Source organism: Grampus griseus (genome assembly GCF_964374135.1).
Source record: "Grampus griseus genome assembly, chromosome: 12".
Classification (NCBI taxonomy): Eukaryota; Metazoa; Chordata; class Mammalia; order Artiodactyla; family Delphinidae; genus Grampus; species Grampus griseus.
Genome location: NC_139006.1, coordinates 1,491,239 through 1,515,277, shown reverse-complemented (window position 1 = coordinate 1,515,277; position 24,039 = coordinate 1,491,239). Strand labels below are relative to the sequence as shown.

At 53.7% G+C, this 24,039-nt stretch overlaps 1 protein-coding gene across 1 annotated transcript in view; it reads left to right on the top strand.

Moving 5' to 3' along the window:
• ADGRD1 (adhesion G protein-coupled receptor D1) overlaps positions 1-24,039 on the top strand; it is a 145,473-nt gene that overhangs the window by 36,544 nt on the left and 84,890 nt on the right. The window contains exons 9-13 of the mRNA XM_082668155.1: positions 930-989; positions 3,508-3,625; positions 4,617-4,727; positions 6,523-6,598; positions 16,494-16,635. Of these exons, the coding sequence (XP_082524281.1) occupies positions 930-989; positions 3,508-3,625; positions 4,617-4,727; positions 6,523-6,598; positions 16,494-16,635 (507 nt within the window). The remainder of the gene's footprint in view (positions 1-929; positions 990-3,507; positions 3,626-4,616; positions 4,728-6,522; positions 6,599-16,493; positions 16,636-24,039) is intronic.

Sequence of the window (24,039 nt, the reverse complement as noted above, 5' to 3'; positions counted from 1 at the left end):
AGTGAGGAATTTTGATGATGTGTTCTCTAAATATTTAGCATCTAAAAGTGTGAGGAAGGATGTGGCATTTTGGAGAAGGCAGTTTTGTGGAAGTATAGGAGGTTTAGATCAGGCTCTAAGTGTGCTTCTGGTGTCTGTAGTAGGAGATGCACGGTTAAAAACCTACATGAGTAATGTAAATGAGTGAAACAGATTAGGTGGAAGGCAATAATAGGGAGTGGTGAGGACTGGGGTGAGCTGGAGAAAGCACAACTACCTAAGGGGTCAGCTGCTGTTCTGTTTTGGTCAATGGTGGCCATGTGGGACTAAGGGATAAGAATTGTCCAAGCTTCTGCTTTTTTCGCAAGAAGGAGGAAATTCACATAGTTTCATTTAAATCTCCCGATTTGAAGATGTTACAAGCTACTTTCATTTTTTTAGAACAATAGTGAGCCAAACCAAACATGGTTTTAAGGTGATTTGTCCAAGGGACCCCGAGTAACTTCTGCTTATGGAGGGGTCATTTCCAATTAAACAAGTGGGTTTTTATGTCAGCTTGGCTTCTCATGCCAAGAAAAACACACGGAGCAGGCCATGATTTGTTCATTCATTCATTCGTTTGTTCAACAGGTTTTTACCGAGGGCCGGTTATATCTTCCAGGTACTGTACTTAGGGCTGCTGCCGTAACTAAGCTGTGAACACACATCTAACATCTAAATGTTTGTCACTGACTAAAGGACTGTCACCAGGAGCAAATAAGATAACATCTATAACATCTATAAAAGGGCTTTGTACAACGTAACCAGATCCACTAACGGGAGGTATTTTGGTTTACTACTGTGTACATGCAAAACCCAGCCCGTGGTTGACAGAGATGGGAAAATCAAAGGTCTTATAATTTTGAGGCTTAAGGATACATGCTAAGCAGTGTCATCTTGTCTTCCTTTAGACTTTCTTAAAGACCGTGGGAGAGGTTCTCTTTTTGCCCAGTTGGACTGCTGTGTCAGAGGTAAGAGAAAAGAACGTTGAGATCTTCAAAAGGGGCACCTTTTTGTCTTTCTGGAAGTGGCATAAGTATGGCCCAATTCACATCTGTAAGAGAAATGACGCATCTCTGGGATATTAGAGCTAATTTTGACTGGATATACGGCTGATTTGCAGTGCTCTGCCTTCTCTATGGATCAGTTCTATGAGCATCAGTACCACGGTCCTGTTGTCAACACTGAACAGGAAAACAGTTGGATTTCTGCATGAGGAATGTATGCTTGTTTCTCATTTTAGAAACCTATTTTTTACCATCACACTGTTCTTGAATGATAATAAAACACATGTTTGATGGTTAAAGATCACTAGATTAAATGAAAAAAGTAGCACATGTGACAATATACTCTTCATGATTGTAAGAGTAAATATCACAGCAGCCTCTCCTTTCCTCTGTACACTAAAGCACTAGGGGAATGGAAGACCTTTTCTTTTCTTTCTGAAAGTAACTTTCTTGATTTTACTTACTTAAGAAATAAAACAAGTGAATATGTTGTAGAGAGTTAGAAAATGCAGATCATAAAGATATATATAAAATAAAAATCACCTGAAATCCTCAGGTCGAGAGAGAATGATTATTAACACTCTTGTATATATCCCTTCAAATCTAGTTTTCAATTCTCTTATATGCATATATAGTCTGCACATATGCTATATATCTGAATTTACCTGTTTTTCTTTAATTATGGCAAGGACATTTCCCAATAATATTAAGTATCTTCTGTGATGCTCTGTCAGTCAGGCTAGGCTAGGCTATGCTGCAGTAACAAATAGGCCCTACATCTCAGTGGCTCAGCACAGTGGACATTTACTTCTCATTCATGTCAAGTCTGACGTGAGTCAGCTCTTCTCCACCCAGTGACCTAGGGATCCTGGCTCTGTCCATTTTCTGATGTTGCTGTCTGAAAAATGTGGCCTCCAGGTTGCCCGGCAGGGGTGGAGAAGGGGGAGGAAGACTCCTAACTGCCTTGCCTGGAAGGGCTGGGACCACACTGTTACTTAAAGCGCTCCCTCTCCTGAACTCCTGTAAAGTTTAAAACATGTTTGCCAGTTTGAAGCAGAACGACATCACCTTCTCTCGTTATCAATGAGGTGGCTCCAGGGTTTACATTTGATGAACTTTTTATCTGAACAGTTTCAGATGGAACGAGATCGGGCTTCCCATTGGCAAAGGGAGAGAAAGACGGTCATGAACTTAAGACCGACATAATCTTACCTGGAAACACATTCTGTTTTAAAAGGCACAGCACTCCAGAGTTCATGATTTCCGGGGGGACGATGTGTGCAGGGCTGCTGCCTGGGAAACACCCAGAGGATGGCCAGTGGAGGGCCTGAGCAGATGTATTTTCCGCATCATCTTAAATGAGCCTTTTCTTAATGCACTGCCACAAACTATGAATAATCATGAAACTATTCAGGCTCAGGCCGGCTCTACTGTGCATTAAAGGGAAGGTATGAATCAGCCACTACCCAAGAGCTGTACATGCCAGAAGCACAGATTTTCATGTGCTTAACTGTGCTTGGCCGATTGAAATCAGGCCACAGGCCTGAAAGAAAATGTCTAAAATTGGCCCCAGTGTTCTATTTCCAGCTCGTTAGACGCTCATGGAGCGTGTGTTTTTGAGAGAACGCCTGGGACGCTTAGCAACAGACGGATGCTTTTTCAGAAAGGAGGGAAGGAGAGAAGGGGTGTGATGGCAGAGAGTCACACGCCGCGTTCCCAGGGAACTGAGACGTCCCTGCCCTGCTAGACGTGTGTCTGAGGATGAGAGATAGTCAGCCTGATCCGAGCTGGCTGCAGAGATACGGGGCCACCACCAGGGACCCCTGCCTTCTTGGGGATCCACTGGGGTCATCTCTGCCCTGGGGACTCAGAGTGGAGAGAGAGGCCCTTGGAGGGGAAGGGACACCCCAGGCACGTCGGAGAGGCCAGGGCCGGCTTGAGGTGATGGCATCTCCGAAGCCTCCTCCCCTTCACAGAGACTAGGACACAAGTGCTGGTGTCTTCATCCTGGAGGGTACTTGGGAGCAGTGACCCCCCTCCTCGTGAAACAGAAGGGGATGGAGTTGGGGGTCAGAGACCTGTCAAGGGCCCCAGTGAGTTCAGAGTGGAGCGGGGACCAGGTCTGGTCAGTCTGTGTCTGAGCGTGGAAGCCTTGGAGCTGACGGTCTGGGTGACCAGGGTCAACCTCAGCCGGTGTCCACATTCTGCGAGCTCAGCTGGGCTGGGTGACCTCAGTGGTCCCCTCCGCGCCTGTGAAACGGAGTAGCGGCACGACTGTCTCTCCTCTCTGTCTGGTCATTGTGAGGGCAGAGCCTGGCCCGCCATGTTGCTCAGCAGATGCTGGGCGAGCTCCTTTGCAGGAATGTTGACAGTGAGCATGACCTTGATCTTGCGTGTTGGTGCATTTGCTGCCTCCGTCGGGTGCACGTGCTGAGCGAGCCCCGTATTGACGTCTCCTTCCTTCGTGTCGTGCTGTTTGCAGGACGGTGCCGTGGTGCTGGGCTTGATCGACACCGTGGACACCGTCATGGGCCACATATCCTTCAACCTGCAGGCCAGCGAGCCCCCGGTTGCCATCACGGGTTCCTCATCCGTGGCAGGTAGCTCGGCAGCGTGGGTGCGGGCGGGGACTGGCTGGGCGGCGGGAGGGGAGCGGGGTGCAGGGGATGCCACCCGCCTGTTGAATTCCACTCCACTCCTGCGTTTTCTTGCACGCGCCCAGGGACGCATAAACCTCACACACCATCACTGGAGATGCACCTCTCCGCTGTCCTAAACTAGGCTGCCTGATGCACAATGATATGTTGGGGGAAGACAGAGTTAGGTCGGGGCAGCCGTGCTCAGCTGGGATGTGCACACAGGACCACGGGAGCCTCGCATGCTGACTTGGGGGCCAGATTCATCTCGGGTGACAACTGTCTCAGTTCAGAACAGGAGGCGAGCAGCGGCAGCCCCTGGAGTGTCCGTGGGGTAGCAGGTTTCCCGGGGTCAGCTGGAGGCTTTTCCAAGACAACAGGCACGGGGTCCCCTACAGGCCGACGTCGCAGCCCTTCTGTTTTCAGGGTCTGTGTCTAGGGAGCGTGGTGCCCTAATACTTTACCGCCAGAGCCACTCTCTGGAAAGTAAGCTTCATTCACCCACTTGGGTTCGTTTTAATGGGAGTTTGTCGGCCAAGACAGGTCCCTCCATGGGATGTTGAGTTTGCCTCACGTAGATTAGTGTCTCATTTTCCTGCGTCTCGAGGGGTCCCTGGCGTGGAGGAGGGGCCCTCAGCACAGGCGTCTCCTGCAGGACGGGACGCAGTCAGTACCCGAGGCGTCGTGAGCTGAGGGGTGCGCTGAGGGCACAGGGGTCACCGCAGGCTGGGAGAAGCCCCACCAGCGGTGGTAGATGGGTGGGTCGGCCACGTGGCCGCAGTTACTGCCCTGGACACTCTTATTTTTTAGGTTCTCGTTTCCTAAAGGTAATTACACTCCCCAAGAGAGCTCGTTCTGTTAAAAAACAAAACAAAACAACAGAAGGTGGGTTTTACGCCCAGTTTCCTGCCCTGGAGTTGACTGACTGCAGCTTCCTCTCTCTGGCTTGTTCTAGACTTTTCCTTGGCCAAACTGCTCCCCAAGACCATGAATTCCTCCCACTACCGCTTCCCGGCCCAGGGGCAGAACTACATCGAGATCCCCCACGAGGCTTTCCACAGCCAAGGTGAGCACAGCTGGGGGGACCGGCACCCCAGCACCCTCAGGGAGGGACTCAGCCCTGTGGCTGTCAGCTGGCAGAGGGGCTGCCCCCAGGCCTCCTCTGTGTGCCTGTGGGAACACAGTGTGTCATCAGACGCTCTTGAGATGTTGTCACAGCGCTGACTCGACTCTGAGTCTGCTGCAGCCTGATGCACTGGGAGGGGGGAGGAGGAGCTGGGAATCTGCATTCCACACGGGCTCGCTAGGCGATTCTCAGCGGAATGTGAACTGATGTGGCCACCTCCCCTCCCTGCCGGGGGGCCTGGTGTCCTCCTCCTGGGTGGGTCCAGGTCAAGGCCCGTGAGGAACCAGCCCCGAGGGGACCCCGATTACTCTCTCTGGCCCTGGAGCACCGTCGGCGGCCCGGGTGGCTCTGTCCATTTTTGCTGCCATGACTGTCCCGTCTGCCCCTTGAAAAGGGACTGTGCCTCTGTAGGCGTGTCCCTCCGTCCCAGGGGCCACGGGCGGTCTGGGGAGTCGTGGATTCTCAGTTCCTGACAATCTGGCCGGAGGCCATGCATTTCCTGGGTTCTGCCTTCAGGACTGGGGGCCGGGCTGCGGGGTGCAGGGCCATGGTGTCCCGTCCCCAGCGCGGGGTCCTTACTCCCCAGCCCTTGGGAGCCAACCTCTGCTCCCTGTACCCTCTAGTTTGCCTGTGTGAAAGGTGCTCAGGGATGTTGGGGTGTCCTGCTCTCAGGGGACTGTCCCCCCGCACTCAGGGTGAACTACAGAAATTGGGGGGTCCAGGGACAATGCCAAGGCCAACCGACTGCACGTGGGATCTTTTCATCTCACACGGCTGCACGATCCGTTAGAAATCCTCAGTGTCTCGGAGTTGGCAGGACCGCAGCCTCACGGTCTGTACGTCCGGAAGCTTCTCACACTTGGCCGTAGAGCTTGTTCGTCACAAGCACCGACTCTGTGGATGGAACTCCTGGGCTTGAATCCTGGGCCAGCCACCTACTTACTGGACAAGTTATTGAACCTGCCCAGCCTCAGTTCCCTCATCTGTGATAGGAGACAGTCTTAGTACCTCCCGCAGTATATTGTGGTGAGAATTAACAGAACAAAGCTTATACCAGTACCTGGCACACGGTAAGTGTTATGTGAATTATTAACTACGTCGCTGAAATCTTAACTCACTCAACCAACATCCCGAAGAGCTCGGAGGTCAGCTTGCAGCTGCTCCTCCCAGCCTCCTGTTAAGCTCGTGCACGGAGGTAACAGAATAGATGATTCTTGTTTCCAAGTTGGAATATCACAGAGGGGTGGGACCCAGCCGAAGGCCTGACAGACGTCTGGGTGACTGTAAATCCTGCCTCTCTCGAGCGCTGGCGTTGCTGTAAATACTCCAGACGCAGACAGCCGCTGAGATGCGCTCACGAGTGCAGCACTGTCGCCTGGCGCTGCCGCCCACAGCTCGATGGGGGCTCTGCCTTCAGAAGCTCATGGTGTCTGGCTCCCGGGGAGCTGCAGCGTCCGTGTGTCCAGAGCTGAGTCCCCCGGGCAGCGTAGGGAGCGATTGCTGTGGTTGGATTCACAGTTGAAGAGTGGAGGGGGGTCTCTCCTCAAATTCTGTCCTTGTGGCCAGTTCTGCCCCTGAGTGTCCCTCCCCTCGCCCCCCGAGGAGCTGCCGGGTTCCTGGGTGTGAGGTCTGCGCTGTGTGTTGCTGGGCGAGTGGGTTTGGCAGGGAGCTCTGTGTCTCTCCTGCTTGTCACCTGGGATGCTGACAGGTGTCTGGCCATCTGCTCTTTCCCCAGCCTGGACCACCGTCGTGGGCCTGCTCTACCGCTCGGTGCACTATTACTTGAGCAACATCCAGCCGGCCAGCACCAAGTGAGTCTCTGGGGGCCACACAGCACGGAGCGGGAGAGGGGGTGCTTGTTTGCTGGGTGGCTGGCGGCTGTGACACCCGCACCTCCTCACCATCACCAACACACGCAGTATTGTATCAGAGGACTTGTGGCGCTAATTCCTGGTGCTTCACTGTTAGGGCAAAGGAGGAAGACGCAGGGACTCCTACAGTGGGGGTTCAGCAAGCCCTGGGGTGTAGGCTGACAGTGCAGGGGTCAGGAGCATAGGCTGAGTGACCATATCGGTTCCACCTGGAACTGTGTGACCTTGGACAAGTCAAGTGACCTCTCAGCCTCAGTTTCCACTTCTGTAGAATGGGAAGCCCGTAGCACATGCCTATATCAGTCAAGACTGTGTTGGATATGTCAGCTTAGGCAGAAGGTCAGGGAACTGAGGACTCAAGGACTAAGAAGGGCAGGAGTCAGTCGGGTTCAGGCACGGCTGGATCCAGGGACCCAGAGGATGCTTCTTTGACCTTGTCTCTGTGTCTCCTGCCTCTGCTCTCCTCCGCGTCAGCTCATTTCCAGGCGGGCCCCTCCGTGTCAGCTCAGTTCCAGGCAGACTCCTCCGTAGAGGCATGGCTGGCTCCGGGTAGCTTCAGGCCCACGTGGCTTGGGGTCCTGAGGTCTCAAGAAGGAAAGCGAGTCTCTTTCAGCAATGAAAAGTCAGTTTCATTCAAAATCCAGAGAGGGCTGTGATTGGCCCACTTGGGTCACATGACCATCCGGGCCCCCAGCCCCTGCACTCTCGTTGGCCAGGTCTGCTCACTTGACCCACTGGGGCTTGGGAGGGTGGGTCAGCCCTACTCCGACCACGGGGAGGGGCTGGTTCCCTTAGGAGAGGTTAGGGCCGGGGTCCACTCCTCCCTTTCATGGGGTCTCTGGGAGCGGGCAGGGAGGCAGAGCCCAGGGCCGGTGCCGAGAAAGGGCCAGCGAGGTATGAGCCCAAGGGACCCCTCTGTGCAGTTAGTGTTTGGAAGGTGAAGCCAGTTTTGCTGGGCACAGATCCGCCCCAGACAGGGGCTCCGCGGAGGGCAGCAGGCAGGGGCTGGTCCATCTCTGTTCCCGCACGTCTGGCGCGGTGCCGGGCCCAGAGCGGGGGAGCGGGGGGCTCTGAAAAGGTGCTGGAGAGAGAGCCGCGCATCTCAGAGGGAGCCGCACAGGGCCTTCACCCCTGGCCCCGGGGCCCCGCTGCCCTCCCCCGCCGGGACAGAGCCTGGGAAAGCTGATGGTACGAGGACAGGCATTCCTGCAAGTTCGCTGTCTCTGCTGATGGGAAGGCGTTGCGGGGGCGGGTTTCAGCCACTGGCTCTGCTGCCGGGTGTTTGGAGGCCTGTGTGATGGAAAAGTAGGCAGTTATTTTTACCGCGGACAGATAAACAAGAAATGATAAATACCTTCTAATGATGCAGATACCTGAGCCCTGATATCATGTGTCTCTCAGACAGGCTCCTCTCCCGCCTGATGTGAGGGACCAGCTCATTGTACAAAACCCTGGAGGAGGGCGGGGGAAGGGGGCAAACAGTCGTGGTTTAGCTGCAGACCTGGAGGAAAGCCCGGTTCTGGGCCTGGTTGCCTGGGGGAGCCTTCTAACTACAGAAAGGGGACCTGGCGCTCCGGGTGTGCTTTCCAGAGTTCTTCAGGAAAGTCACAAGGGAAGATGCCACGCACTTTCCTCGGCAACAGGCCTTCTTGAATATTTGGGGGCAATTTCCCCAAACCTGAGATTAGGGGTGAATAGCGGATCCGTCCTTGGCCCCAATTTATCAGCACTTATTCACAGCTCTCACTGCTGGAGGTTCCGACTGAAACGGCCTTTCCAGTGAAATCCATGGACGTGTATTTCTGGGGATGGCCGAGCCCTGCCGCGGGCCGGGGTAGGGGCGTGGGGAGGACGGCGTCTGTGCCACGTTCTCGGTACCCCTCATCCTCAGGAAAGGGAAGGAAGGCAGGATCGAGGGTTGCAGACGGCAGCAGGCACTTTGATTTCATGTGACCGGAACCATCGCCCTATCTGGGTGTTGGCAAGCTTTTGCATAAAGGGCCAGGTGGTTAATATTTTCGGCTTTACCTGCCCTAGTGTCTCTGTTGCAGCAGAGCTGTGGGAAGGCAGCCCCAGACAATACATAAAGACATGGAGTGGTGTGTGCTGATAAAACTTTATTTATAAGACTAGGCAGTGCCTGTGGTTTGCACAGCCCCGGTGGACAGTTGCATCAGTGCTGGCAGCAGTGGACGGGGCTGGGGCTGACTTTGAGCTGCTGTGGAGAGTCGAAGTGTGAGCTTGAAGCTTGGCCGCTGGGTGTGGTTCCCTCCGTCCTAAGGGCTCCAGCCTTCCCTTCCTTCCACCGTCCTCACTGCCCAGGGGTACCCAGCAGGACTCCTGGGAACCTCAGGACCCGGGGCGCCGTGATCAACTCTTATACCCCCTACAAATCGTGGGCTTGGAGACCCGCACAGGCAGAGAATATCCCCTTCCTCGCAGCCCTCTACCCATTGGCCTTAACACCATTGACCTCTGAACTCTGTCAGCAGAGACTGTAAGTGCTCATTTTCCTCAAGTCAGAAACAGAATGATTTTGCAGTGATGACGGTGTATTTCTCAGGTGTTGAACCTTTAGCTCTAAAGCCAACACTTGATGCAAAGATGTCTTACTGTCAACATTAACCTCAAAAAAAAAAAAAAAAAATCACCCCAGAAGCTCTCCGAGTGTGGTCCCTGTTGTGCTTGCTCCCGTAGCACATGGCAGCACAGAGGTGACACTGAACAGTCGTGCTGTGGTTCACCCTTGGATTTGGGAGCCAGGCTCCCGGGTCTCTTCTTGCCGCCGGCTGCCCTCACCAGCTGGTGGTCTCTTTGCTCTCATGCTCCTTTCTAAGAGGGAGGCCGGCCATCCCGATTTCTGAGGGTCTCCGTGAGCACTGAGTTAATCGTTTAAGTAAAGCCCTGGAACGTGATATATAAGCACTTCCCTTATCACTTCGTGAGGTGGTTGGATGTTCTCCCATTCTCCGCCTCTGAGATGATTATCAAATTCCACACAGGATTGGAAGCAGATTTGTGCAGTCGCACTGTTAGCGTTCCAGTGTCCCTACTCGCCCGCACAGCTGACTTCATTCCGTTGTCGCGCTGTTAGCGTTCCAGCGTCCCCACTCGCCCGCACAGCCGACTTCGTTCCCTTTTAGTTTTGTGCATCGTCATCTACACACATTTACGGTTTTCTGTGAGATCGAAAGGATGCAGTGGAATCCTAATGTCCTTTAACCCCCTGGGGAGTGGAGTCAGCACGTGAGTTTAAAGCACAAGGAGGGGGTCGGGGCAGGATGGGCTCTCCATCCCCCCCGCCCTGGGTAGACCGCTCGGGCCCATGTGCTGGCTGCCCAAGGCAACGCCTGACCGTCCACAGGTCCTGGGTGGGGGCTTTGCTGGCCTCTGCAGGCGCCTGGACTCGGGGGCTCCTCCGTGGCCCACGGCCCCTGGCCCTGTAGTGATAAGGAGTGTTGGGTTCCTGCTGATTCTCAGCTGCCAGGCCGGCAGCTGGGACCGCCGTTTCCTTCCAAAGAGCTGTCGGAGCTGAGCAGGGAGCAGAGTCACCTGCTTCTCCTCCACAGACAGAGCCGGGACCCAGAGGGTACGGCGCTCCACGGCTGCAGCAGCAGCGGCAGGGCTGGGACTCGTGCCTCTGGGTTTCAGCATCTCAGTGGTGGACTCACACGTGCTTCAGAAGGACACGTTCTATGGGGCTTGACTTGGCGTAAATGTCTGTACTTCTCCTTTGTAGAGTAACGCTGAGCAATCCAGGCAGAAGGACTGGCAGGGTCACGATCGCCACGTGGCAGCCCTTGGTGTAGCCATCGATCGGGCAAACCTCCTCGGGGCAGACACCAGCGGGTGAAGGGTTGTGAGGGCCCAGGGTTATTCCCCGTCACCCCTCAGGGGACCCATTAATCACCTCGTGAGAAGGTCCCCAAGAGCGGAGACACTGTCAGCACCACTTCAGCCAACGGGTCACGCTCGGTGTCACCGACATCGGGACAGGCTGACATCCTGCGTCCCCTGATGTGAGGCAGTGGGAAGGGTCATCCTGCCCCCAGACGCTCGGTCCGACGCTCCCCACGAGGAAAGTCAAGGGACATTTTGCAAAACTTTGGTCTGGACTGTGAAACATGCATGCAGTAAAAGCAGTAACAAGAGTGGGGACTGTTCGGATCAGAGGGGACTGAGGGGATATGGTGACTAAATGGATGCCGTCCTTTCCTTGACGGGAAAGAAGCCTCACTCTGAAGGACACCGTGGGGACGCTGGGGACGTTGGACAGTGGACCAGGCACCAGGTGATGATTGAAGCCATGTCAGATTCTGATCGTGATGATGGGATGGTGATTATGTAGGAGGCGGTCTTTATTTTTAGAAGGTCCCTGTTAACGGATTCAGAGGTGGAGTGTCGTGATGTACTCTCCGATGGTTCAGCAGCAAGGCGTGTGTGTGTGTGTGTGTTTGTGTGTGTCTAGAGTGTGAGATGCCAGTTAAAGCAAACGTGGCAGAATGGTAGGAGGTGGGAATCTAGGTGCACTGTGTCTAGCAAATTTCCTGTGGGCGTGACCCTTGCAATGCAGAGTTTGGAGAGGAGGGTCCCGGTTTAGGGAAATTCCGGTTCTTGCCGTTCTCTCTTGAGAAACCCCGCTGAACTACTTCTGGACATGGAGAACTCGGCTACTCAGCTACCTGAGTACCACGGAGCTCACGTCCACCATCCTGGTGGACGCTCTCTTCTTCGGTTGTCCGTTGGCCAGAGGCCTCACGTCCACTCGAGAATTCTCCCAAGTCCCTCCGGCGCTCTCACCCCTGTCACCAGGGGCAGCATCTTTCATGAGGTTCAGGTTTCCTTTGCTTGGTGTTTTCAGTGTCTCATTGCTGCTCCCCTGATGGTCAGCGAGGACACAGCTCTGACGGGATGGATGAGGATAGACCCCAGAGCGAGCAGGGCACCATGTTTGAGTGGGAACTCATCAGAAAAGTAGTTCATTGACTAGGGAATATTTGCAGTTAAAGTTTTTTTTTTAAATTTCCCTATACAACTTGGTTTAACTGTGGGCCCCTTGTACTCGGAGTGGTTCTTCCTGAGGCCCCTTTTCTTATCCCATGTGTGCTAACTTCTCTTGCTTGAGGACCAGAGATCATCTCTCCACACGCTTGGGTGGTTTGCTTGAAGATTTCAGAGTTCCCAGATCTGCCCCTGAGATCCTGGAATCTTCCATCCTCTCTGGGCTTAATTGAAGGCAGAGATGACCCACAGAGGGGTCGTGGCTCAAAAGTGCCAAAATAGGTGAGGCTGCAGGGCTGGACTTTGGGCTGTGTCAGTTGGGTCCCCCATAGGGGCCAGATGGGTGACTTGGGGGAAGTTAAATGGAGGGGCCGTTTGCAAGGCCATGGTCGGGGTGGGCTCCCCACTAAAAAGGATAGAGTACAGTAACAGGAAAGTTCTCGGAACAAGGAGATGGGGTGTGCTGCTACGGCCCTGGGCTGAAGGCGGCAGGAGAACACGGTTCCCCGTGCAAAGATGGAGGGGTGCGTGCGGGGACCAGACGGGTACCGGGCCCTTCGGTGGGCTGGGGCCGAGTTGGGGTGGCCCCACGGGGACAGCCCTGTGTGGGCCTCACTCTCCTCTCTGACGCCTCTGACTTCCTACTGGTGGTCCCGTTGGTTGAACGCACCCAAAGCAGAGGGCATGGGGCCTGGATGAGGCAGCGTGGGGCAGGGCTCTGTGCAGAGGAGGGAACGGGCCGTAACGCTGCGGCCCCCGCCCCCTGGCTGTCTCCTTTGCCCTGTTCCCTCCTTGCATCTAGAATGAGCTGGTTTTCCAACCAGAAAAGACCCCCAAGCCCTGGTATGATCAGCTCCAAAGTGACAGATAACCCAGCCTCCAGGCGTTACTGCTCCCTGGAAAACAGGTTAAAAACAAAAAAAATCAAACCTGGGTCAGGTTTATGAAACCAAAGCAAAACTCTTAGTACAGTTGGAGGTACCAGAGAGATTAAATGAAGCGGTGAAAAAAAAAACAAAACCAAAACAACCCTCTTTTTATTATGAACAATTTTGAACATCTGTAAAAACAGAGAGACGGTCATCACCGGGTCATGACCAGGACAACCCACGGCCGTTTGGGCTTCCTCTGTCCACCCGGCCTCACCAGTTATTTGGAGGCAACCTCTGACATCATGTAGTTTCATCTGTAAACATTTAGTCTCTATTTTTAAAAGATAAAGACTCTTTAAAAACTACAGAGTAAACTCCCGCCGTTATCGCATCTCCAAAGTAAACAGTAATTTCTTAGTTCTTCTGGTGTCTCGTCGTTGTCGACTTGGGTGGGTTGCGTTGAAGCGGTGGGCTCCTCCTGGCCCGGCGACCCCGGACCCCCAGCGGGGCCTGTCCACAGGGCGAACCCAGCCAGGAGGCAGGGCCTCCCTGGCTGCATGAGAAGTGAGTCACTGGAGAGCATCCTTGTAAACCCATCCATATTGGGAAATCGCACTTTTCCGGATGAAAAATGCTCCTGAGGGTGCAGTGTAGACCGTCAGCCTTCCCGTGACTTGGTGAGTCTGGTATCAATTCCTGCCCTCGAAGGCGGTGTTTCCCAGACTACATCTGGCTGAGTCCACGTGTTCCCGGGGTGGAACCCAGGAATCCGCTCTGGATTTGCGTTCTGTCTGTCGAGAGAAGGTTCTCCATGTGTTTTATATTTGTTCCAATATGTTCCATATTGTCTGCCTGTGAGAAGATTCATTCATTCAACACATGTTAATTGAAAACGTACCGTGTGTCAGGCATGGTTCTGGGAGCTGGGAGAGCAATGAACAGAATGGGCAAGAATGCGGCCCTGAGGGACCTTACCTCCCAGTGGGAGGGGACAGCTGACTGGATGAACTATTAGAAAACGTACACGGAGGGGGAGGAGGCGTGTGTGACAAATGATGCTGTATTTTTAGAGTTTTATGCCCAGGGTTGTGATTTTATTGTTGGCTAATATTGGAGTCCTAATTTTTGCTAGAAGAATGACTTCTAGCTTGCTTGCTGGAATTACGTACGTGATGAGTGCAGGGAGTCCTGCGGAGGGAAGCGTGGGCTGTGAGGTCTTGGCAAGGGTGAGCGCAGAACATCTCAGCTCCCCGGAATCATGGGCGGAGAGGTCGTCCGCCTGGGCAGCCCCATCGTTCTGCGAGCGAGCTGGCCTCTGTGTCACCGGGGACCACATCCTTCTGTCTTTGGGTCTGGTTTGGTCCCTGGTGACATCAAGCCAGTCTTAGGTTCCCACGGCAGGGGCTGAACCCCACGCATTTTCAGTGGGGGTGATATCACCTCTGTGGGGTGAAGAGTGGTTTTGGGGACAAGGAGTCTGACCTATGACAGTGGTTGTGACTCTGCAGAGTTGTATGGAGCGTGTTTTATGTACGTAAGCAGATTTACTGTATCTCTGTGGCACTAAAATCTCACGGGATGGGCGGGGTGTTGGTGGGTTAATGGCAGGGTGTTAGGAAAAAAATGTCTAATAAGACTCTTGAGGGGGTGATGAGGAAAACAGTGGTTGAGAAACGCTGAAGTAGCGTGCTCCTTTCTTTTCAGTGTCTTTTTTTAATGTGTGTGACTTATTCTGTGTGTGTCTTCTCGTCCTGGGCTTTTACCAGTGACATTTTCCCAGAGAAGAGCAATCAGACAGAAAATCAGCCATGTTCTCAGAGCTTCCAGCAGCCGCTCAAGATTCCAACCTCGGTGATATTCAGACACGAGGAAACCATGCCTCTGCTTTGCTACAGACCCGGGTCCTTGGTGACCTTCTGTTGGAAAGACCCTCTTGCAGGGTCTTTCCATGAAGACAGGGCTGGGGTTTTAAATCTTTACAGCGATATTTTTTAAACATCTCATATTGACAATTCCAGGAACAGTTCTCTGTGCTCCTGGGGACCTGCTCCTTTTTAGGGACACGTATAAGGACCCTGTGTGCAGAGCCGGGTGCGGTGTGTGAAGGGGGGTGGTTGCAGGAGCTGCGTGGGTCCCGCGGGCTCCAGTCCAGGTCAACAGCTTTGAGGCTAGTTAGTAGGCACAAGTAGTTGAGGGAGGAGGAAGAGGATGGTGCCCCCGGCTCCCAGGGGTCGGCTCGATGTTACGAAGATAGTCCTGTGGGCATAAACGCACCTGGGGGGCAGAGTCCCCAGTCGAGCTTTGGAGAGTGAATAGGAGACACGCAAAGTCCAGATTGGGCAAGAGACCCGCAGGCGGCTGGGCAGCCCGAGCGCGGCCCGGATGACTCCACGCCGAAAGCATCCTAGTGTAGCTGCGTCTGAAATTCAGATTCAGGCAACAGACATCTGCTGATCACCTACCACACGCCGGGCGGGGCGAGGGCTCGAGCAGACACCGAGAACACAACATTCAGGTCGGTGTGCGTTCTGGGAGTCATTCAGGCACTGCAAGGGGCAGGCCCTGAACGTGAACACCTTCTTAGATCTTGCACCCCAGCTTCCTTGCTTGCCTAGCCCTAGTCCTGGCCCTGAATATCATTTCAGCCTCATGACTCCATGAGACAAGTACTGTGTATACCAGTCAGGATTCTTTTGATTGGGTTGTAAGTGACAGAAACCCCAGCATAAGCTGTATTTTTTAATTTTCTATTTAATTTATTTATTTTATTATTTTATTTTATTTATTTATTGTTTCTGGCTGCGTTGGGTCTCTGTTGCTGCGCATGGGCTTTCTCTAGTTGCGGCCAGCGGGGGCTACTCTTCGTTGCGGTGCGTGGGCTTCTCATTGCGGTGGCTTCTCTTGTTGCGGCGCACGGGCTCTAGACGTGCAGGCTTCAGTAGTTGTGGCATGCGGGCTCAGTAGTTGTGGCTCGTGGGCTCTAGAGCGCAGGCTCAGTAGTTGTGGCGCACGGGCTTAGTTGCTCTGCGGCATGTGGGATCTTCCCGGACCAGGGCTCGAACCCGTGTCCCCTGCATTGGCAGGCGGATTCTTAACCACTGTGCCACCAGGGAAGCCCCGTAAACTGTTTTAAGCAAAAGAGGAGTTCGTTGGATCACATGAGCTGACAGGTGCACGGGCTGCTCGATCCAGCATCCAGTCGATGTCACTCAACTCCATCTCTCAGCTCTCAGGGGGTGGATCCCCTTCCCAGTCAGTCTCTCTGCTCGTGATTGTAAGCCACTTCTGGGACCTCATGCTTCAGAGCTGATGTCCAGCAGAGAGAAGTGAGAATCCAGCATTTCCTTCTGAATCTTGTTACTTCTCCTCGGATCTTCTTGGACCATGTGCTCACGTCTGAACAGTCAGCATGGTCTGAGGAATGCAGTGCACTGATGCATTCAGGTCAGGACAGCAGGCTTTACTCTTAGTCAAGGATGGAGTTCCCTCCAAAGCATGTGGGCTGCAAGTGGGGAAGGGGTATCACCTGGAGGGAAGCTGAGGTGCCTTTATCAGGACAAGGGTGAAGGGCTACTGGGTGACAAGGCAACAGCTGTCTATCACACTACTACTTACCACACTGGTTTATAGTGAGGGCAGACAGAGTTCCAATAGGTAAGTCACTCGTCCAAGGTCAAGTAATGGATGGCTGGGATTCAGGCTCATTGTTTTGACCTTTCTGTTCTTCCCCACATCCTGGGCCAACCCCCTTCTTCTACTAGATTATAGACTCTGTGAGGTCAAGGGCTCCCCCTCACCTTTCGGTACCAGCATCAAGCCCTAGAGAGAGCAGCTCTTTGATAGAAATCAAAGCTCCCTCCAAAAACGATTTCAAAAAATCTCAGACTTAACATTAAATTTTAAACCCAAGGGTTTCTTTCTTTTTCTGTGTGTTTTGTAATGATTTTTCATTTCTTTCCAAGGATTGCTGAGGCAGCAAATTACAAGCACTGCTTGCTGTCTGTGAGCAGCTACCTGATTTCCCTGGAGGTCTTCCCGACGCCAAAGCTCTCCCAGAATTTATCGGGCTCCCCTCTCATCACCGTCCATCTCTGGCACCATTTGGTGAGTTCGAGTGAATTTGTCCTCACGTCTGTGCTTTGATTTCGTTTTGCAGCGAGGAATATTCGTGTGTGTGATTGTATAAAGAATCTTGGATGGATTGGTGCTGGCCAGGACGAGCATCTCCCTCTTCCTAGCATTCGTTTTCTTGGGATTGTTTGTGAACAGCGGTGGAAAACCCCCCGGATGGCACTGGGGTTGGACACACAGTATTGACTTCGGGTAAGAAGGCTTCTGAGAGCAGATGTCACCTTCGTAGATGTGTGCGCCACAATCGTGGGTATTTCTGATTTACAATAAGTGTCGTTTTTGGAGGAGGGGGATATACGGACTGATTCTCCCTTATCCTGATAATCGCCATTAGTAAGTTGGAGAGCTTGGTTCTCTCTGGGAAACAGTTTAGTGTTTTGAAGAGACTTTTCTTACGCTTCCGGTTTTGAGTGATGAGCCGTTTGTTTTGCCCCATTGTCACCGTAATTCTCTCTGCCTTCAGTTTATCTTTGTCGGTGATAAGAGCGACAAATGTACTGGGGACACAGATGTGCACCTGTCCTTTAAAAAGTACGATTTTCCCTGTGTCAGGATCGTGTGCTGTGATACAGTGTTGATTCGACACTTGACGGTGTGGTTTTTCAAGGAGTTTATTAGAAAATGCAATATATATATATATATATATATATAATTTAGTTTATTGAAATGCAGTTGATTTACAATGTTTTGTTAATTTCTGCTGTGATTCAGCTATACATATAAAATGTATATAGATACAGATACACACATTCTTTTTCATATCCTTTTCCATGATGGTTTGTCATGGGCTACTGAATGTAGTTCCCTGTGCTCTACGGTAGGACCTTGTTTATCCATTCTATACGTACAGTAATAAGAACTAAATATATGTTTGATTGCTTGAAGTCACACAAAGACGTTTCCCGCCAGGATTTTTTATTTTGTCCCGTTGTATACTGTTCCATCCCATTCCACCAACATTACCTGAAGCCCTACTATGTGCCAGCCTCCGGGTCCGTCCACCTGTGTTTTCGTCTCCTCCTCAGTGAGGCGGCCATCGAGGGAAGCCAGTGAGTCAGGACATAGTCGCTCTCACTGCAGCTCCCGTCTCACCCTGCCCCCACCCTCATTCCCCACGAAGGTCAGGCCCCGTCTTGGTTCCCTCAGAACCCAGCTCCGCCCAGCCGTCCACACTTTCTGGCCAGTGTTCGTCTGTATTTGTGCTTTCGCAGGCTGATGGCATCACCCGAGAGCCGTTGCTCTGTTCTCTCTTTCATCCTGACGGTTTCGCCGGTTTCTCACATCCCTCTCGTCATCATTCCCTCCTTCCTCAGGGAAGGACGTTTTCCTTCTCTTCCTCGGGAACCTTCCCTCCCTCCCTCCGCCCCCGCTGTCTGCCTGCTCCATCCCTCTCTCTCACGCCCTTTCCATCCACAGGCAAACTGTCCTGACCTGAGAATGCCCCTCTCACCCTACCTACCTCTCTCCCTCTCTTTCTGAAGATCACAAAACATTTTAAACTGTGGTAAAATACACATAACATAAAATTGACCTTCTGAACCGTTTTCAATCCTGCAGTTCAGCGACGGGAGTAAAGTACGTTTCACGTTGTTGTGCAGCCGTCACCACCCTCCATCTCCAGGACTCTCTTGATCTCGAAAAACTGAAACTCTGTCCCCATTAAACACGAGCTCCCGCTCCCGTCTTCAGCCCCGCGCCCCCGGCGCCCCCCCTTCTCCCTTCTGTCTTTATGACTTTGGCTACACTGGGAGCCTCGTGTAAATAGAGTCATAGAGGGTTTGTCCTTTTGTGTCTGGTTTGTTCCACTGAGCATCTAGCCCTCAAGGTCCATCCGTGTTGTAGCAAATGTCAGAAAGTCCTCCTTTTTTGTGGGGGGGGGGCAGTGCCATGCGGCATGTGGGATCTTAGTTCCCCGACTAGGGATTGAACCTGCGCACCCTGCAGAGGAAGCGCAGAGTCTCAACCACTGGACCGCCTGGGAAGTCCCAGAATGTCCTCCTTTTTAAGGCTGAATCACATTCTCTGGTGTGGATGGACGACATACATTTTGTTTATCCAGGCATCCGTCAATGGGCACTTGGGTTGCTCCCACCTTTAGGCTATTGTGAATAATGCTGCCATGAATGTGGGTGTGCAAGCGTCTCTCCAAGACCCTGCTTTTGGTCCTTTTAGGTGTGTGCGTGCAGAAGTGGCATCGCTGGTTCCCAAGTTCCAGAGATCTTATGTGACGTCCACCTCCCTTCTCTTCTTCAAACTATTTAAAGTCGATTTTTACTATCTCCACTTTCCATACACATTTTCGAACTGCAAAAATGGTCTCACACGTCTCCAGAGACCCCTGCTCACCTGGCTCCGTCAAGGCCCGTGCCCCGCCGCAGCCCCTGACGCCCCAGCCCCAGGCTTGCAGTCCACGCCCTGCAGGTGCCGCCCTTTCCCTGGTATCGGCTGCACCTCTGCTGCACCACCTGCTGTAACTCCCTGACACAGGTGTTCCTTCAGCCCCTCTGCATGAACGTGTACTTCTCTGAATTCATGGGGATGCCGTGATTTCAGCCATCACCTCCGGGCAGGTGTTCCCGATGACACAAAACCCACCTCTTCCCTCGGCCTCGCTCCTGTTTCCGGGCAGGTTTCTCGGCTCCAGGTGTGCAGGTGGGCACGTTACCCCCGAGCCCGCACGTCCTCTGTGTCTGTCCTCTGTCACCACATCGCCTTCTCTCCGCTCTGAGCCTGGCACCCTGGCGCCCTCCTGGGTCCTGGTCCCTGCGCAGGACCAGCTGTGACCCTATTTTCAGAGCATCCCTCGCACCTGCTCTGCCCCGCCATCCCTTCCCTGGTTCTGCCTGAGCTAGAAGCTTCCTGACTGTTGTCCCTGCTTCATTCTCCCCGAGTTCCAGGCTTATCTTCCAGAAACACATGCCAGATGGCCTTACTCACCTATTTAAAATCTTTCGGTGACTAAGGTTTCCCTGAAGACACATTTCAACTCCAGGCCTCACGGTCGGTCTCTAGCAGACCTTTCCAGTCTAACTTTCTGCTTGAATGTCTGTCTGGAGGAATGGAAACGCTCGCTCTCCCCTGAAGTCCAGGCCTGGTGGGCCTCCACCCTTGCATGTGCCCCTCCCTTTGTCTGGAAGGCCTTCTTTCCACGTCTCTGAGGTCAGTCCCACCTCCTCCATGAAGCCCTCTCTGATATTCCCAGGGAAGGGCCACGTTTCCCTCCAGGCCGTCTTTGCACTGCGTCCGTACCACCTCCGAGGACCGTATGTTATTGTTTATGCAAATCGATCACCTCTTAAGCCAGCCTGTGCGTTTCTGGAGGGGCTGCCCTGGACCCTGTTTGGGATCACTGGTTCCTTCCTCACGATGCCCGGCACTGAGCGTTGGCTCACAGCAGCGGCTCAGTAGATGGCTGCTGAGGAAGTGCCGAGCTCAGAGTCACAGCACCGTGGAGCAGCCTCGTCAGGAGCTGTGCTGTTACTCGTGTATGTTTGTGTGGCTCCCCTTTCTGTGGAGAGATGCTCGTCCCCGGGCAGAGGCTCTTCCCTTGCTGCCATGGCGCGGACGCAGCTAACTCGGCAGGAGTGAGCTCGGCGGGCTCAGCCTGTGTTGGAAATTTGGTCCTGGCGGGAAGCAGCGGCATTTTAGTGCTTCCAGTGTTGGGGGTTTTATAACGTGGCATCGAGATGTGCAAGTCTGTAACCCCAGTGTGTAGAAGCAGAGAAGCCTTGCTCTGAACGACTCCGGAAGGGATGTGTGCTTGAGGCTGAAGTGGCCCTGGGGAAGGGGGCTGTGAGGCACGGTGGTCGCTGGGGGCCAGGCTGTGCTGCGGCTGTGGGCTGTGCTGGGGAGCGGGGGGCTTGGGACCAGGGCCTGCAGCTGAGGCGCGAGGCTGAGCGGGCAGCGGAGGGAGGGGCGCGTGGCCTGAACGCAGGGCTTCCCGGCGTCCAGACCCTCAGTGAGTTCACAGGGCAGGGACGTGTCCGTGCATGCACACACACACACCCAGGACATGCGCTGACACACAAATACACGCACATGCAGACCTAGCACACACACAGACACACACACACCCAGGACACACGTAGACCCGCCACACACACGCAGACACAGACACACTCAGGACATACGCTGACACACAAATACACGCACACATGCAGACCTAGCACACACACAGACACACAGACACACCCAGGACACACATAGACCCGCCACACACACACAGCCACACACACATGCAGACCTAGCGCGCACACACACACACACACACACACACACCCAGGACACACATAGACCCGACACACACACACACACACACACTCAGGACGTGCGCTGACACACAAATACACGCACACATGCAGACCTAGCACACACACAGACACACACACCCAGGACACACATAGACCCGCCACACACACACAGCCACACACACACACACTCAGGACATGCGCTGACACACAAATACACGCACATGCAGACCTAGCACACACACAGACACACAGACACACCCAGGACACACATAGACCCGCCACACACACACATGCAGACCTAGCACACACACACACACACACACACACACACACACACACCCAGGACACACATAGACCCGAAACACACACACAGCCACACACACACACACACACACACTCAGGACGTGCGCTGACACACAAATACACGCACACATGCAGACCTAGCACAGACACACACAGACACACACACACAGGACACACATAGACCCGACACACACACACAGCCACACACACACACACTCAGGACATGCGCTGACACACAAATACACGCACATGCAGACCTAGCACACACACAGACACACAGACACACCCAGGACACACATAGACCCCACACACACACACAGCCACACACACATGCAGACCTAGCACACACACACACACACACACACACACACACCCAGGACACACATAGACCCGACACACACACACACTCAGGACGTGCGCTGACACACAAATACACGCACATGCAGACCTAGCACACACACAGACACACAGACACACCCAGGACACACATAGACCCGCCACACACACACAGCCACACACACATGCAGACCTAGCACACACACACACACACACACACACACACACAGGACACACATAGACCCGACACACACACACAGCCACACACACACACACACACACACACTCAGGACGTGCGCTGACACACAAATACACGCACACATGCAGACCTAGCACAGACACACACAGACACACACACACAGGACACATATAGACCCGACACACACACACACAGACACACAGACATACACACCCAGGACACACATAGACCCGACACACACACACAGACACACCCAGGACACGCATAGACCCGACACACACACACACAGCCACACACACGCCCACACCCACCCTCCTTGTCAGATCAGGCTGGTGTGAACCTGGAGCTTGAAGAGCAGGGCTGATTTTGTTTTGTTTATCGGGGTTCCCTCCCTCCCCCCAAGCCCCTTTCTGAGTAGGGCCGTCTCCAGGGGCCCCTACCCTCAGGACCTCACCACCAGCCAATGTCTTTTGGGATGTCCTGCCATAAAGATCCTTACATTAAAAAAAATGTTCTCAGTATTTTCTTAGGAAACCAACTCGAGCCAGTTACTGGTACAATGAAATAAACAAGCCAGAGCCCACTGCCCTGATCTCCAGGGGCTTTGCTCTGAGCCCCCGGTGCTCATTACGGCTCTGTGCTGTCTGTGGGTGGGACCCGGCTGACAGACGGTGGTGGCCCGTGTAGCCAGGGCTTCTGCTCCATGTCGTCTCCGGAATCTCTGTGTCGGGCATGCCTGGGGCCCAGCGTGTGTGTCCTCAGAGCCTGTGTTCAAACCCATCACAGTGTTTTGCTTCGTTTATGTCCCTTGCTTCCCAAACCATCAGACTGTCCAGATTCCGACCCTGTCGTTTGGCCGCGCCCAGTCGTGCTGATTTGCAGGTGGTCTCTGCTGCTCTTCTGAGCGTCCCGGCCGGCGCGGGGAGCCTGCTGGGCTGCAGCCTTTCCCAGCTCAGGGCCCCTGGCCGGGCAGCTGGCAGTGACGTAGAGGCTGTTGCAATAGACCGTCCAGCTGAGAGGGATGGAAACGGGGAGCAGATGCACAGCCCCCTCTAGAAGTTACTCAGGGCACAACGCTGCCGTGGTTAACTGGTCCCTGTAGCAAGTGACAAAGTCCCCTGCCTAAAAGATGGGTCAGAAATGGCCGTGTTCTGGCCAGTTAGAATGCTCACAGCCTCTAATCAGAACCTTGATTTGTAAATCAAGATTGAATGGTCACCTTTCCCTGGTCAACGAAGATGAGAACTTTGCTACCCCCAGAAGGAAGCAAAGCCTGAGAGAAGCAGATTCTTCGGAAACTCTGAGAATTAGAAAACCAAAAGCCAGTCTCTTGAAGAGCTAAGTTCAGTTTCAATGGCTATTGTCTAAAAATTACTCATCAATCAGGCCGTCCATCCATCAGGATTGTCATAAAGTTCGGAAGGGATTGAGTCCAATGACAGTGATGTCCTAGCATCAGTGATGTTTGGCCCGGGAAGTGGCCAAAATGGAAGGTCCGCCCCTCTGCGCGTCTGACACCCCCCCCCGGAGGACCAGCGATGCGGCTGTGGTCAGAGCACAGACCGTGCTGCCTGCCCAGCTCTGACCCGTGACGGCCGTGCACCTCTCGTGGTGAGTCCGTGGGAGGCTCGGCGGCCGCCACACAGGAGAACCAGCCACACAGGAGGACCATCATGGTGACCAGCTCAGAGGCTGGGGCAGTGTGGCTGCTGTTCACAGTGTGAGCCTCGTGGGGAGGGGCTGGAATCGCCCGTCTGAAGTCATTTCATAGTGAGAGAAGCGAGTCATCTAGAGGGTAGTAAGAAAATCTGCGTCATGAAACACTCACAAGTAAACACGAGGGTATCATTTGTTCTCCGAGATGTTTATTCATTGGCTCCTACGCTGACTCAACAAAAACCAGCTGTGATCTCGAGTGGGGTGTTGGCCTCCCTGCCTGCATTTCGTCATTCGTAAGCCGGGACGGGGGCTAGTTAGCGCTTATTCAGTTCATAGTCGGCGGTGCAGGAACAGACTCCAGCCTCGGAGGAGCTTTAGCAAAGAGGGCGTTTTCCAGGACATCTTGCAGCTCACAGGGCTGGAGGGAGCTCCACCCAGGGGTGGTCAGGGCCAGACAGGGGCCCTGCGCTGGTGCTGGGTGAGGGCCGCCTCTGTGTCTGTGCGTGTGTCCCCTCCTCACAGTTCAAAGCCCCAGGAGGGAGCAGGAGGGAGGATGTCTGTTGCTGTGTGAGGCTTGTATGCCCGTCACGGGCCAGAGGGTGGCGGGGAAGTGGGTGTCGCTCTCCCAGT